General features: G+C 39.2%; 1 protein-coding gene across 8 annotated transcripts in view; it reads left to right on the top strand.

The window, feature by feature from the left end:
• TLK2 (tousled like kinase 2) overlaps nt 1-15,412 on the top strand; it is a 137,993-nt gene that overhangs the window by 85,678 nt on the left and 36,903 nt on the right. For 5 of the 8 annotated variants that reach the window (XR_009211212.1, XM_032139093.2, XM_058431963.1 and 2 more), the window contains 5 exons: nt 1,182-1,318; nt 9,422-9,574; nt 10,552-10,617; nt 12,859-12,925; nt 14,660-14,757. Coding sequence is in view for 7 of the 8 variants with exons in the window: in XM_032139093.2 (XP_031994984.1) it covers nt 1,182-1,318; nt 9,422-9,574; nt 10,552-10,617; nt 12,859-12,925; nt 14,660-14,757 (521 nt within the window). In the remaining variant the exon portion in view is untranslated. The remainder of the gene's footprint in view (nt 1-1,181; nt 1,319-9,421; nt 9,575-10,551; nt 10,618-12,858; nt 12,926-14,659; nt 14,758-15,412) is intronic. The other 3 variants (XM_032139089.2, XM_032139091.2, XM_058431965.1) reach the window with 1 other exon arrangement.

Below are 15,412 nucleotides of genomic sequence, written 5' to 3'. Positions count from 1 at the left end.
TCTCAAGAATCAGGAGTGTATAAGGTGTTCTGGAGTAAGAATTCTGCAGGGAGGCAGATAATAATCTAGCGCATTGAGGAGTTTTTCTTGTCTGGATCCAAAGTTTGGTAGCAAAGACCCATGGAAGGTTTGGAACATCAAACTGGAAGTGTGCAAAGTCATGTTCTGAGAAGATGAATTGGCAGCAGTTCTCTAGAAAATATTAGATAGAGAAGAAACAGAAAATAGGGAAACAGCTTAAGAGCTAGGCATTGATGTGGCCCAAATGTGAGATGCTGAACTCTAAGATTAAAAACACTTAGGCAGGATGGGCGCAGTAGCTTAGGCCTGTAATCTCAGCACTTTGGGAGGCGGAGGTGGGCTGATCACTTGAGGCCAGGAATTCAAGACCAGCATGGCCAACATGGCGAAACCAGTCTCTACTAAAAAATACAAAAATTAGCCGGGTGTGGTGGCTCACGCCTGTAATCTCAGCACTTTGGGAGGCCGAGGTGGGCAAATCACGAGGTAAGGAGTTCAAGACCAGCCTGGTCAACACAGTGAAACCCTGTCTCTACTAAAAATACAAAAATTAGCTGGGCATGGTGGCATGTGCCTGTAGTCCCAGCTACTTGGGAGGCTGAGGCAGGAGAATCGCTTGAACCCGGGAGGTGGAGGTTACAGTGAGCCGAGATCATACCACTGCACTCCAGCTTGGGCAACAGAGTGAGACTTCGTCTCCAAAAAAAAAAAAAAAAAAAAAAAAATTATCGGGGCGTGGTGGCACGCACCTGTAGTCCCAGCTACTCAGGAGACCGAGGCAGGAGAATCGCTTGAACCCAGGAAGCAGAGGTTGCAGTGAGCCGAGATCATGACTCTGCACTCCAGTCTGGGCGATAGAGCAACTCTGCCTTAAAAAACAAACAAACAAAAAACCAAACAAACAAAAAAACCCCACACACACGTAGGCAGATTGGGAAAGCTTTACCTATGAAGAACCTGTGGTTGTTTCATTATTCTATCTTGTCTACTTTGTTTGAATAGGAATAGTTAGTCGTCCAAGGAGTCATTACTGACTTCTGAGAAGGTGTATGGTTTTCAACAGTATGTTTCCTGATAATGTTAAATGTTTTAGTTTCTAAGAAGTGTCTTTATCCATGCTAATTGGTATTGAATTCCTTTTTTTGTCTGTTTCCCCTAAGTCAAAACAAGAGAAGATGGCATGTAGAGATAAGAGCATGCAAGACCGCTTGAGACTGGGCCACTTTACTACTGTCCGACACGGAGCCTCATTTACTGAACAGTGGACAGATGGTTATGCTTTTCAGAATCTTATCAAGTAAGTGAATTGTTATGATTAAATGGAGAATTGAAAAGTTCGTTTGGATTTTTTAGGTTTTCTGTAATTGTAGTCATTAATAATCCTAGTATTGGTAGTCATCTTTTCAGTTAGTTTTTTAGTCACCACATGTGGAAAGAAATGTATCGAATGAGGTGAAGTCCTGAAAAAAAGACACAAGTAAAATCAGGAATACAAAATGAGTTCCAGAAAATAAATAAAGAATGAGTTCAGGCCGGGCGCGTTGGCTCACGCCTGTAATCCCAGCACTTTGGGAGGCCGAAGCGGGTGGATCATGAGGTTAGGAGTTCAAGACCAGCCTGGCCAACATGGTGAGACCCTGTCTCTACTAGAAATACAAAAATTAGCCAGGCGTGGTGGCAGGCGCCTGTAATCCCAGCTACTTGGGAGGCTGAGGCAGAGAACTGATTGAACCCGGGAGGTGGAGGTTGCAGTGAGCCGAGATCATACCACTGCACTCCAGCCTGGGTGACAGAGCAAGACTCCGTCTCAAAAAAAAAGAACGAATTCTGCATTAAAACTTAAAAGAATCAGAATTGCTGAAGCTAAGGAAGAAAAACCTAGGGTTTGACTTTCTATCTTTCTAATTATATAATGAATTTTCATTAAGAGTCTGTCGAGCATTTATTCTGGATCCACAGAAAAATGAAATGTGAAAGGACCTGAGAAAGAATTTCCTGAGATAAGTTTAGGTATAAAGCAGAATAAAACCATTGAAGAACTTTATAGGACATGTTCCTGGGATTATTTAAGGAGACAGTGTCCAGTCATCAGAGTCAATTCGTGGAAGGCAGTAGTGACCAGCACCACTGTGTGTGCCTGTCTGCAGCTTGGAATCTTGAACATTCATTGTCTTTGTCATAACGTTTGATTTGAAACATTCAGGTATTTATTCCAACGAGGGAATTAACATTTAAAATCCTCAAATTCTAACTGTGTGACTAGCTACCGTTAGCTTAGATCTTTAAATGTATATAGATATCTTCAGATTGTAGTACGTTTTGGTGTATCTTCTTTTTTTTTTTTAATCTCTAGGTCATTATGAGTTGGAAGGTTCTATAGACTGCCTTTCCTTCCTGTTGTTTTTTTGCTGAAATAGCTTGTTAAGTATGAATTGGAAAGTATGTGACTACTTTTGAGTAATAATGAAACAAATAAGAAACTTAGGCCTGAAAGAAAATACAAATATTGATGCTATTTATAATATTTGTTAAAACTAACCTCTGAATTAGACGTTAGTAGTCCTTGTTTTATGTGTGAAACATTAACCTCCAACTTAGATTAAGCGTGTTTTTGCTTCATGATTATTCCTCATGTATGTTGTATATTTTGGTGTGTGAAGAGGCTTTCAAGTCAAAGAATACCTTGGAAGGAAAGCACAGACTTTTCTTAGGCCGGCACCAGACATTCAGAGCAGCATTCATTCTGCGCTCTTAAGCATAGGTGGTTGGTGATAGCAGAGGTATCAGGGCAGTGTAAACAGCAGTTACATGGAGGTATGATACCTGTTTATAACATCCTGGCCAAGACATGCAAGTTGCCCTGGAAGTGACGTACCATCCAGTTTCCAGATTTGTTAAAATGGAATCAGAAGAAGATAAAACTTAAGATCCACATAGTGGCCAAAGCCACCTAATGCTTACACTGACTTCTAGTAGTGGTAGTCACTCTGAGCAGCCCTGTCAATGGCTACTATTTAGATAGCAGTCTTTTTAGACTTTGATTCAGGAAAGATGGTGAGTTTGTATAGAGATGTTATTAGTTTTAAGGAGTGCTTATGGCCAGGTACAGTGGCTCTTGCCTGTGATCCCAGCACTTTGGGAGGCCGAAGCGGGTGGATCAGTTGAGCCCAGGAGTTCGAGACCAGCCTGGGCAACATGATGAAACCCTGTCTCTACAAAATGTGCAAAAATTAGCTGGGTGTGGTGGCACACACCTGTGGTCCCAGCTACTTGGGAGGCTGAGGTGGGAGGATGACTTGAGCCCGGGAGGCAGAGGTGAGTGATGCAGTGAGCCGAGAATTGTACCACTGTCCTCCAGCCTGGGCGACAGAGCCAGACCCTGTCTCATAGCAAAACAAAACAAAACGAAGTGGTTAAACTTACTGCTTATAGTAGCAATATTTTATCTCTTACTCTAAAAGCAGCTTGATGCGCACGAGGGTCTGGAAATCTGTATAGTAGAGTACAAAATGATGACTTCGCTATAGAGCCATCAGATCAGAAGAAGTGAGACTATGTAAATGAAATCCCTAAGTAGGACTCTTCACTGTAGGTGGATAGCACTGTTTTACTGTTTTAAGTCATATAAATGGCAAGAAATCTATGTCTTCTCTTGGGAAGCTGTTTCTGGCTGATGTCTATTAATTATAGGTATTTTAGTTCCTGAAATTTTGCTTTAATAAATTAATTTCCTTCAGTATAGAAATTGAAATTCTCTAGTTGTAAAAGGCTATATCTAATAACCTCAGAGATCACAATTCTGCACATGAGAAACTCCAAGACATGTGAAGTAATTTTGTGGGTGAAGTAGCTGAACACTAACAACGTTACTAGGTTTTATGGGAAGAGACAAACCTGAAGGCATTTAAAAAATGAATCAGATAATCAAATATAGCCTCAATAGGACCCTTAACACCGTTTTTGTTGTTGTTGTTGTTGTTGTTATTTTTGTTCACTGGTTCTTTTTTTGAGTGATCTTTAATTTCCTAAAACAGAAGATTCATTGTCTAATAGGAAAATTATATCAGATTTGTAGTATTTTTTGGCCAGTTTAGTAATTTTTGCTTTCCACAGTATGTTTGAATCTTTTGAAAAAGTAGCTTATTTTAATAGTTCTGAGAAAGTAATGTTAAATACTAAATGTTAATGTTATTCAGTATACCACTTTTTGTTTAAAGAAGTCTCAAACAGTCCATGGCAAGGCAATAAAAATTCTTTACTAAGACTTTGTTTATGTTGAAGTAAACAAAATTAAAGTAATGGGATTTGGCCAGATGTGGTGGCTCACACCTGTAATCCCAGCACTTTGGGAGGCTGAGATGGGCGGATCACTTGAGGCCAGGAGTTTGAGACCAGCCTGGCCAAAATGATGAAACACTGTCTTTACTAAAAATACAAAAATTAGTTGGGCATGGTGACACACGCCTGTAATCCCAGCTACTTGGGAGGCTGAGGCAGGAGAATTGCTTGAACATGGGAGGCAGAGGTTGCAGTGAGCCAAGATTGTGCCACTGCACTCCAGGCTGGGTGACAGAGAGAGACCCTGTCTCAAAAAAAAAAAAAGAAAGAAAAGTAATGGGATTTGACCTGTGTACAAAATTGTGATCATTTAAGATGCATATAACTAGAGGAAGAAATTAAAGTTTACAGCATTGTAATGCTAGTCCAGGTATTTATTCTGAAGCGTAACAAGTTCCAGTATCCATTTCATTTATTTTATTTTGAGACAGAGCCTCACTCTATTGCCCAGGCTGCAGTGCAATGGCACGATCTCGGCTCACTGCAACCTCTGCCTCCCGAGTTCAAGTGATGCTCCTGCCTCAGCCTCCTCAGTAGCTGGGATTACAGGTGCCCACCACTATGCCTGGTGAATTTTTGTATTTTTAGTAGAGACGGGATTTTGCCATGTTGGCCAGGCTGGTCTTGAACTCCTGACCTCAAGTGATCCACCCACCTCGTCCTCCCAACCAGTATCCGTTTTAAAGCAATTTACATCAAACCATCTGATTCTCAGTCATATGATCCATAACAAATTCACTGATTTTGTTGATTTTATAAACATTAGATCTTCTTTAGGTATCGTATACCATTTCACAGCTCCCAGTTCATACAGAATATATTCAATCCTGGGAATCTTTAAAAATCTCATCTGGGCTGGTTGTGGTGGCTCATGCCTGTAATCCCAGCAGTTTGGGAGGTCGAGGTGGGTGCATATCCTGAGGTCAGGAATTCGAGACCAGTCTGGCCAACATGGTAAAACACCTTCTCTACTAAAAGTACAAAAATTAGCCGGGCATGGTGGCGTGCACCTATAGTCCCAGCTACCCGGGAGGCTGAGACGGGAGAATTGCTTGAACCTGGGAGGTGGAAGTTGCAGTGAGCTGAGATCACGCCACTGCACTCCAGCCTGGGTGACAGAGCGAGACTTTGTATCCAAAAAAAAAAAAAAAAAACAACCCATCTGGGATATTGACATGTTGTTTGAAGTTTTGAAGTTTCAGACCTCTCAGAGATGAAATAGATAACAGATTATTTAAAATAATTTTGTTAAAATAATGACTGGAAATACGTGCTGCTTTTTTTTTTTTTTTTTTTGAGATGGAGTCTTGCTCTGTTGCCCAGGCTGGAGTGCAGTGGCGCGATCTCGGCTCACTGCAACCTCTGCCTCTTGAGTTCAAGCAATTCTCCTGCCTCAACCTCCTGAGTAGCTGGGACTACAGGCACACACCACCGCTCTCTCCCGGCTAATTTTTGTACTTTTAGTAGAGACGAGGTTTCACCATATTGGCCAGGCTGGTCTCAAACTAAGTGATCCGCCCACCTCGGCCTCCCAAAGTGCCAGGATTACAGGTGTGAGCCACCGCGCCCGGCCACATTTTTAAAAATACCTTTACTACTAGTTACTTCTTGTATGGTTGAAGTGTAAAATGTAGTTTTGCTGCTGAAGGTGCCTGCATTCAGTTCCTGGGATGCTGTAACAAATACCATAAACTGGGTGGTTTAAAGTAACAAAAATGTATTCTCTCACACTGCAGGAGTCTGAAAGTCTGAAATCAAGGTGGGACAGGACCATACTTCCTCAAACCTCTAGGGAATATCTTTCTTTGCCTCTTCAGCAGTGTGGCAGCCCCAGATGTTGGGCTTGTGGCAGCATAACTCCATTCTCTGTCTCCTCTTCACATGGTGCTCTCCCTGTGCGTCTCTGTGTCTCCTCTTCTCATAAGGATACCAGTCATATTGGATTAAGGTCCTATCGTGTCCAGTATGACCTCATCTTCACTAGTAATATCTTTATTCACCCTATTTCCAAACAAGGTCATATCCTGAGGTACTAACGACTTTAACATATCTTTTGGGGGACACAACTCATAATGGTGCAGAAGATTGATTGTCTTGTTTCTCTTTTGCAGGCAATGGCTTGGTAAATAGAGTTATTTAGATTTGAGTGAGATGGATTTATTGGGTCCTCAATACTTCTGTAAAATATAGAAGAAATAGCCTCTTGCTATGGGTGATGAAGGGCGAGCGCTCTCTAAAATTGATGCTATACAAGAAATATTTAAGGATCAACTCTGTGAAAGGCACTGTTAATGCATGCTGGGGGTTATACGGATTGCTAAGACACGATTCCTGTTCTATGAGAAGTTACAGTTTGACATAATCCAGCCTTTGTACTTCCAAAATAAATCTAAATGAAGTACCACTGATAGACTCTCTTTATTCTATTCTTCTTCGATGTAAATAGCTAAACAGTTTCAAGAACATCAAGAATTGATATGGGAATCCTTAAAATACATAACGTTGATCTTTGGTGCATCAGCTTTCATGTTCAAACTCTCATTCTCAGAATGTGCAGTTTAGGATTTCCCTAAAGGTGTTTTGGAATCTGTGTCCCTTGTGTTATGGTTTATATATGTGATGGCTGTGGGGATCATTTCTTGTTGAATCTGAAGAGATAAAACATATGAATTGTCCTTGAAAATAATAGATTATTTTTATGTTTGATAAAGGTGATTGCTAAAATCTCAGTTTTGCAAAACACTGTTAATCTTCAAAGACAAAATGTTGTGGCACTCCACTAAACTACTGTAGTTTATAGTTTAAACTGTATATTGTATGTTTATCTGTAGGGAGTTCAGAGTGTCTTACATTCATGGCCCCTGAAAAGGGTAGAAATGAGCTAAAGATGTTTACTAGTTTTTTAATTGGGAAATTCATGTTCAGTTAAGGTAAATGTTTTCTCCAGAAGAAAGATTGTGATTTTACTTAAGGATTCTGTGTCTCAACCCAGATTTCTTTCAAGCCATGAATTATATATGTATTTGTCCCTTGTGGGGAATTGGTCCCAGGACCTTCCTCAGATACCAAAATCCATGGATGCTCAAGTCCTTGATATAAAATCTGTAGTATTTGCATATAGCCTATGCATATCCTCCCATATACTTTAAGTCACCTCTGGATTACCTATAATACCTAATAAATGTAAATGCTATGTAAATAATTGTCATACTGTATTGTTTATGGAATAATAAGGGAAAAAGTTTGTACATATTCAGTATAGATGCAGCCATCTTTTTTTTTTTCCATGTATTTTCAATCTGCAGTTGATTGAATCCATGGATATGGAGAGTCAACCTTATATATGTTCTGCGAGTAGGGATGAGGAGATCTAGCTAATGATAATCAAAAAGAATTTTCAGGCAAACAGAAAACTCTTGAATTATCATTTTCATTTTGCTGTTCGACTGATGTCTAATCAGTGACCTGGCTCATCTTGAAGCCAAGGGCATAGTATTATCAAGTGACTGGCTGTTTCTTTGTAAGACTCTGATTAGGTTAATTTTGCATACAGCATTGCCCTTCTAGATATGTTCGAATACACTGTATTGTGGGTATCTACCTTAGAGTAATCTTGGTTTTCTGCTTGTCGTTCTTCCACGAAAGATACTGTACTGAATCTGGAAAAGATCTGACAGCAATGTTCAGGGAAGAGGGTAGAGCAACTTCCATTTGAGTGTAGGTTTTAAAAAATTAGATTTTGCCAGGCGTGGTGGCTCATGCCTGTAATCCCAGCACTTTGGGAGGCTGAGGCGGGTGGATCACTTGAAGTCAAGAGTTTGAGACCAGCCTAGCCACCATGATGAAACCCCGTCTCTACTAAAACAATACAAAAATTAACTGGGCCTGGTGGTGCACACCTGTAATCCCAGCTATTAGGGAGGCTGAGGCACAAGAATCACTTGAACCTGGGAGATGGAGCTTGCAGTGAGCTGAGATCGTGCCACTGCATTCCAGCCTGGGCAATAGAGTGAGGCTCTGTCTCAAAAAAAAAAAAAAAAAAAGATTTATTATTCCACAAAAATGAAGATTCCGCAAAAGAGAACGAGCGGAGAAGCACAGTAGAAGGAGAAGGAGAAGGGAGCTATCATTTGATTGTCAATTATAATGGATGACTTAAAGACTAGCCTGTTAGATGGTTAATCTCCAATTTTGTATGTTTTTATATACCAATTCTGTAAACCTTAATATCTGTTAGATGGTAGGATACATGAGAGAAAGTGTTTGTTTTTTTTACAATGGAGTTTTTATTGGTCCCTAATTTGTAAACTAGTTAATCACGGAAAAATGTGACATCTTATTAGGAAATACTCTAATGGTAATAGTGTTAGATTAACTGCAGTTGTAAAATATGTTTTATACTAATTCATTTTATATACTATTCCCTAAGGAGTTCTTACTAGTTGGAAGACTTCATTGTGCTTTCTCCGAATGTATTTTTGTTTTAAAAACTTAATCTAGGTGTCACTGTATCAGTGGGCGGGGTTGATGTGTAGAGTAGTAATGGCTCCCTTAGACTAGAATAAAGGATAGGTCTAAAAAGAAAATCTTGTTTACTTTCTTTAGCATCCTACAAACTTGGTATCTTTTTACATAAAACTGAGAAGCTTTCATCCAAATAAAAATAAAAAAGAACTTGGAACATTTTACAACTTTTAAAATATGATTTTTACTTTTAATGGGTTCAGATCAGAGAATTGTTTCCTTAACTGTTAAAAAGGAATCAGAAAATTGTTCCTTTTGAGTCAGAAAATAAGGTCACAATAGAAATTTGATACGTTCCTTCCTGTCCACTCTGAAAATAGTAATAACTAGTGTCTTAAAGCACAGACTCATTCCCAGAAAATATCTATCACCAATTATTTGGCCCTTCCAATCTGAAGTTAAAAATCAAATCTCTACTTGACTTAAAGGGTCTTATTTTTTCTGAAATTGGATACACAAGTGACAAATTGTGTATGTTCCACAGCTGTGGTAAAACTTTTGACTTTCTTTCTTTGTACAACGTCTTTTATATCTCTAGGCAACAGGAAAGGATAAATTCACAGAGGGAAGAGATAGAAAGACAACGGAAAATGTTAGCAAAGCGGAAACCTCCTGCCATGGGTCAGGCCCCTCCTGCAACCAATGAGCAGAAACAGCGGAAAAGCAAGACCAATGGAGCTGAAAATGAAACGTATGTTCTTTATTGACGTGAACGCTGAGACACCACACCCTGCCCCCAAATACAAATGTTGATTGCCACCGGCAATGGTTTTAAATTCTTGAGGTCACTCAGGTTTAAACCTTCTTTTCAGTTACATTAATGGATTTGCTCAACTCATATAAATGCCATATAAAATTAGTTGATTTTCTTAAACCTGCTCTTTCTTTAGGGCATTTTGAATGAGAGGGAAAAGTAATGTCACTTGACATCATGACTTTTGGCCACTCCTGGTTAACAAATAAGACGTCATTGTACTGAAATGATATTATTGCTTACATGTGCCTCCAGGTTGTGGTACACTAGTATCATCTTATGGGAGTTACCTGGCTGTTACTTCAGACTGAAGAATGCTCTTTACTGGTCAAAAGAGCACTTAGTTAATAGTCACAAACTTAGGATAAGCCCCCTGGAAAGCTATTATGTTAGAAAAGGACATTGTCCCAATAAGCCACAACTTGATCTCATGAGAATTGTTTCCTGTTCTGGGAATCAAAGGAAAACACCAGTATCTTAAACTGCAGTACAGTCATCTTTTTCTCTGCCACTCAACAATATTTACATAGCTACCATGTATCGGAGGAGTAGAAAATTCTAAGCACAAATGCCTGCCTTCTCCATTCTTTTCTTCCTTTCTGTTTAACTGAAAGTAAGTTTCATGTCCAAAGATAGCTGCAGATAAAAGATATGTAACTTATCAACTAATACGTCATTTGCTTTATGTTTTCATATTAGTTCACAAAAACAACACATAATCCACTTCAGGTATAATAATACTTGTATTACATTATTGTTAAAAATCAGTGGCATCCTAGAAATGCATCTTCTTTCATTCTAGTGAGAAAGATGGCTTAACACCAATCCTCACCCCATACATATCTGATGTTTTGGGAAGTCTTTTCCTTGATATTCGTTTAGTAAGTCTATGTTAAATGCTTATTTTATGCTAGGCCTTCTTCTGGGAATACAGAGCTAAAGGATACAGCCCCAGCCTTAGGAGCCCACAGTTTACTTAGGTGAGATGAACAGACGAATAAACTAATAATTACATTAAGTATAGCGATAAAAATGTGCTTAATGAACTTGGAAAACATCTTCATTCATATAACTCCAAATTTTTTGTTTGTTTGTTTGTTTGTTTTTTTGAGATGAAGTCTCACTCTGTTGCCCAGGCCGGAGTGCAGTGCTGCAATCTTGGCTCACTGAAACCTGTCTTCCGGGTTCAAGTGTTTCTCCTGCCTCAGCCTCCTGAGTAGCTGGGACTACAGGCATGCACCACCATGCCCAGCTAGTTTTTGTATTTTTAATAGAGATGGAGTTTCTCCATGTTGGCCAGGCTGGTCTTGAACTCCTGACCTCAAATGATCCACCCTCCTCGGCCTCCCAAAGTGCTGGGATTACAGGTGTGAGCTACTGCACCCAGCCCAAATGTTATAAAACCAGAGTCTTTTTTTCCCTTGATTTTAAAGACGAGTCAAGTGCAATAATAAGAATGAGAAGAGGGGAAGAGTATTGAGTCTTAAATATAAAGTATTTTCCTTTCAGCAAGTCCAAGTAGGGGCTCAAATTTGAAAGATTGTCCAGGCTAATTAATCTGACCAATGTTTTCTCTCATGACTCCTGTGTTTATTTTGTGAAGGGACTTTCCCTCTAGTATTATTTGAAAATTATTTAATGCTAATGCACAAAACCATTGGCTTAGGAGTGATAAAGAAGGCATAGGTTGTTTCTTTGCCACAGAACAATAATTAGAATGCAATCTAGGCTAGTAATGTGTAAGCAGTTGCCATCTGGAGTCCTGTGTAAAATCCAATCTGGAAGGCCTTCAGTCCAGTTTTTAATTAGAGTATCTGTGACTTGGCTCTTATTTGACCAGAAGCCAGAAGTAGGCCTCTGAGGTCTTGGAGTGAGCCATATTATCCTTTCTTGGCCCCAAACCTGTTTCAGACAGATAATTCTTAGCCATCATTTTTTATTTTTCTGTTTTTTGCTGGTGTGGAATGGAGTGATAGATATAGGTATTTCTGCATCTGTAAAGAGATAGCCCTAGTGGGTGAGTTTCTTCTTTCTATTTTTTCTTGAGTTAGACCTCAAAGGCTCTGTTCTGGTTGATAGGATAGATATTTCCCCTTTCTTCTGCTATTTAGAATATATCTAAACAGTGATATCTAAAAATATTAAATATCTGTATATGCTTCTAGAATGCGAAGAAGGTAGAGATGGAAGAAATAATAATTCTCACTTGTTTATCTTTTCTTTTCTTTTCTTTCGAGACAGAGCCTTGCTCTGTTGCTTGGGCTAGAGTGTAGTGACACATTATAGCTCACTATAGCCTCAACCTCCTGGGCTCAAGCAGTCCTTCCATCTCAGCCTCCTGAGTAGCTGGGACTACAGGCATGTGCCACCATGCCCAGCTTCTTTCTTCTTTTTTTCACAGAGACAGAGTGTTGCTTTGTTGCCCAGGCTGGTCTCAAACTCCTGGCTCCAAGTACTTCCCGCTCAGCTTCCCAGAGTACTGGGATTACAGTGAGCCACGAAGCCTGGCCACTTGTTCATTCTTGAGATACAAGGATGCTATTGGAGTAGTTGGAACATGAAACACATGACTACCCATCAAGTCAGCCCTTTGAGAGTTGATTTAAATAGCATTTTCAATATTCTTTATATGTTGTCATTTAATAGTCATGCTTTCTTAGATAGGTATTATCACTTGCTGCATTTCAGGAAACTGAGTTAAAGAGGTTAAAGTTGCTTGCCCAAAGTCACATGGCCAGTAACTTAGTAGTGCTTTGAACCCTAGTCCTCAGACTCCAAATCCTAGACTCTAATTTGCTGCTATGTCTTTCTCTTTGTCATTACAGTATCAAGGTTTAAGTGTTAACAAGAATAATCAAATCCATTGGCTTATTGTTTTGCCCTCTAAAAAATTTTTAGAGAATTTTTGGCTGTCTCTGAGTTTTTATCTTAGTAATATATGGCACAAAACTCATTTCAAAAATAATATAAAAATATGGCTCACTTTTTTTTTTTTTATGTTTCACAAATTAGACTTTTGGCTTTGAAGTTCTTCCCTCACATCACATCTGGTAAATTAGAGAAGTTTTCTCTTGTCAGAGGACTACAAGATAACCCATCTTTCAGTCATTTTAACTGAGACTGAAACTGAATATGTCTTATAGTATATTTGAGCATTTCTCTCTAAATAGGCAAACTATGATTTCTAGTAGTTTACTGAAACTTTTACCACTGTTTTTCAGGTTAACGTTAGCAGAATACCATGAACAAGAAGAAATCTTCAAACTCAGATTAGGTCATCTTAAAAAGGTAAGTATAATGAGAAAATCTCCCTGGAGAAATGTGATACCTAGTTTAAATTTGGGGTTGAAGCTATTTGGTCATTTGGGCGATTGTAATAGTAGCTGCACGTAGCAGCAGAAAGCTTCAGTGACTGCTTTCACTGTCATGTCTTGTAGCCTAATGGTAGAACTCATATTTTTCCATTTTCTTTCTTCTTTTTTTTTTTTTGAGACAGAGTCTCACTCTGTCTCCCAGGCTGGAGTGCAGTGGTGGCACGATCTTGGCTCACTGCAACCTCCGCCTCCTGGGCTCAAGCGATTCTCGTGTCTCAGCCTTCTGACTAGCTGGGATTACAGGCACATGCCACCAGACCCAGCTAATTTTTGTATTTTTAGTAGAGATGGGGGTCTCACCATGTTGGCTAGGCTGGTCTCGAACTCCTGACCTCAAGTAATCCACCTCTCTCGGCCTCCCAAACTGCTGGGATTACAGGTTACAGGTGTGAGCCACCATGCCTGGCTTATCTTTGCATTTTCAAGTCAATTCCAGCAACCCAATGAGAGTGTTTTTCCCCCTAGTGATCTATCAGCAGATAATTCTGTACACATCATGAGGCTTCCCAAGTGGTTATCCTTGGAGTAAAATTTTAAATATATAACAAGAGCAGATGGTTTTGAAATTGATGTGAAGACTCTTGTCATATTTTAAATCACATAGCAGCTCTTATTCCTTGCCTAAACTAGCTAAAAAGAGAAAGTCTTATGTGAACCTTATTCAAACACAAAGGCACATAACATAGAATTTGTTATTGATGATGTTCACTGAGATATCTTAGATGTAGATTGCTCAGCTCTTAAAATTCAGAAGCCCATACATTGGTCGATGCTGTTTATGGGTGATAATGGTCAGTAAAGATTTACTGAACTGCTTTTGGTATGTGTGCTTTTGTTTTTTATTTCACATATTAGTTTTCATGCTGTTTTCCCACTGGGTTCTTAGAGCTTGTTAAATAAGTAGAACTTGCTGGGGATGGTGGCTCACACCTGTAATGCCAGCACTTTGGGAGGCTGAGGTGGGTGGATCACCTGAGGTCAGGAATTCAAGACCAGCCCGCCCAGCATGGTGAAACCCCGACTCTACTAAAAATACAAAAAATTAGCTTGGCATGGTGGCATGTGCCTGTAATCCCAGCTACTCGGGAGGCTGAGGCAGGAGAATCACTTGGACCTGGCAGGCGGAGGTTGCAGTGAGCCGAGATTGTGCCATTGCACTCCAGCCTGAGTGACAACAGCGAAACTCCTCTCAAAAAATAAAAATAAGTAGAACTTAAGGCACCAAGTGTAATCCATACTTAAAGATGAGAACCAGATATTTTTGTAAAAATGTTTTTTTTGTTTTTGTAAAAAATGTTTTTGTAAAAAATGTTTCCATGTCTAAATGTGTATGCACAAAACATTCCTGAAAACATAGGTAAGAAACTTAATAGTGGTTACATCTCAGGAGTGGGCATGGAGAGGAGGGAGGAGGAGGGTAGAGAACTTTTGCTTTTCTCGCTGAACTCCTCTGTATGGTTTGAATTTTATTTTTTCTGTGGGCTCATTTTTATGATTAAAATTCTTATCGCTTAAAAAGAAATCTTTCAATGCAAAGCACCTTCCTTTAGCCTTTCATAAGATAAATATCTGCTATTGTTTTTGAAATAAGATCCCGAAAAGGTAACGTTCCCCCTATTTTGTGCTATTTCTTTCCTTTTCACTTTAGGAGGAAGCAGAGATCCAGGCAGAGCTGGAGAGGCTAGAAAGGGTTAGAAATCTACATATCAGGGAACTAAAAAGGATACATAATGAAGATAATTCCCAGTAAGCTACTTGGGGGCATATTGGGTTGGAGATTGCTAAGCATTTTATGATATGAATTGAATGGTCTAGAATAATGTGTTTGCTTACTATAAGTTACATAAATGATTCCATAGTGTATTTAGCTCTTTTGTAGCATCTAATACAATTTTGTGAACAAAATTATGATTTGCCTTGGTTTAAATATACAATCGTATTAAATTTATATATTAAGTATATATGTGTATACATACAGCATTTTTACATGAGTAAAAATTACTAAAACAATATGGCTTTGTAATTGTAAATGGTTGAGATATGTTGCATATTCAGATTTCCCTACAGAGCCTTAAGAAAGAGAAGATGGGTCACAGTGTGGTGTTCTGGAAAGAGTATTGGGTTGAGATGACACTCGGTTTCTGAATGACCTTTAAGGGCCATTCAGGTGTTGAGATTTTAAGTAAGACTCTTAAGTTCAGTACATTAATTGTAGATGAATTGAAACTGGGAAAAGTAGGTTGAAAGTAGAAAGGGGTTTTTATAAGTAATCTGTTTTTTCCTCATATTTTTTGGACCCTGAAACATTTTTTCATAAAGCCATAGCTTGTCTATTTTTGTTTGGCTTATATGAGCTTTGGACCTGTCTTTCTGTTAAAGTGGCAGACAACAGCAGGTACCA

The sequence above is a fragment of the Hylobates moloch genome, unplaced genomic scaffold (genome assembly GCF_009828535.3).
Source record: "Hylobates moloch isolate HMO894 unplaced genomic scaffold, HMol_V3 SCAFFOLD_19, whole genome shotgun sequence".
NCBI lineage: Eukaryota > Metazoa > Chordata > Mammalia > Primates > Hylobatidae > Hylobates > Hylobates moloch.
This window is presented reverse-complemented; position numbering and strand designations above follow the sequence as displayed.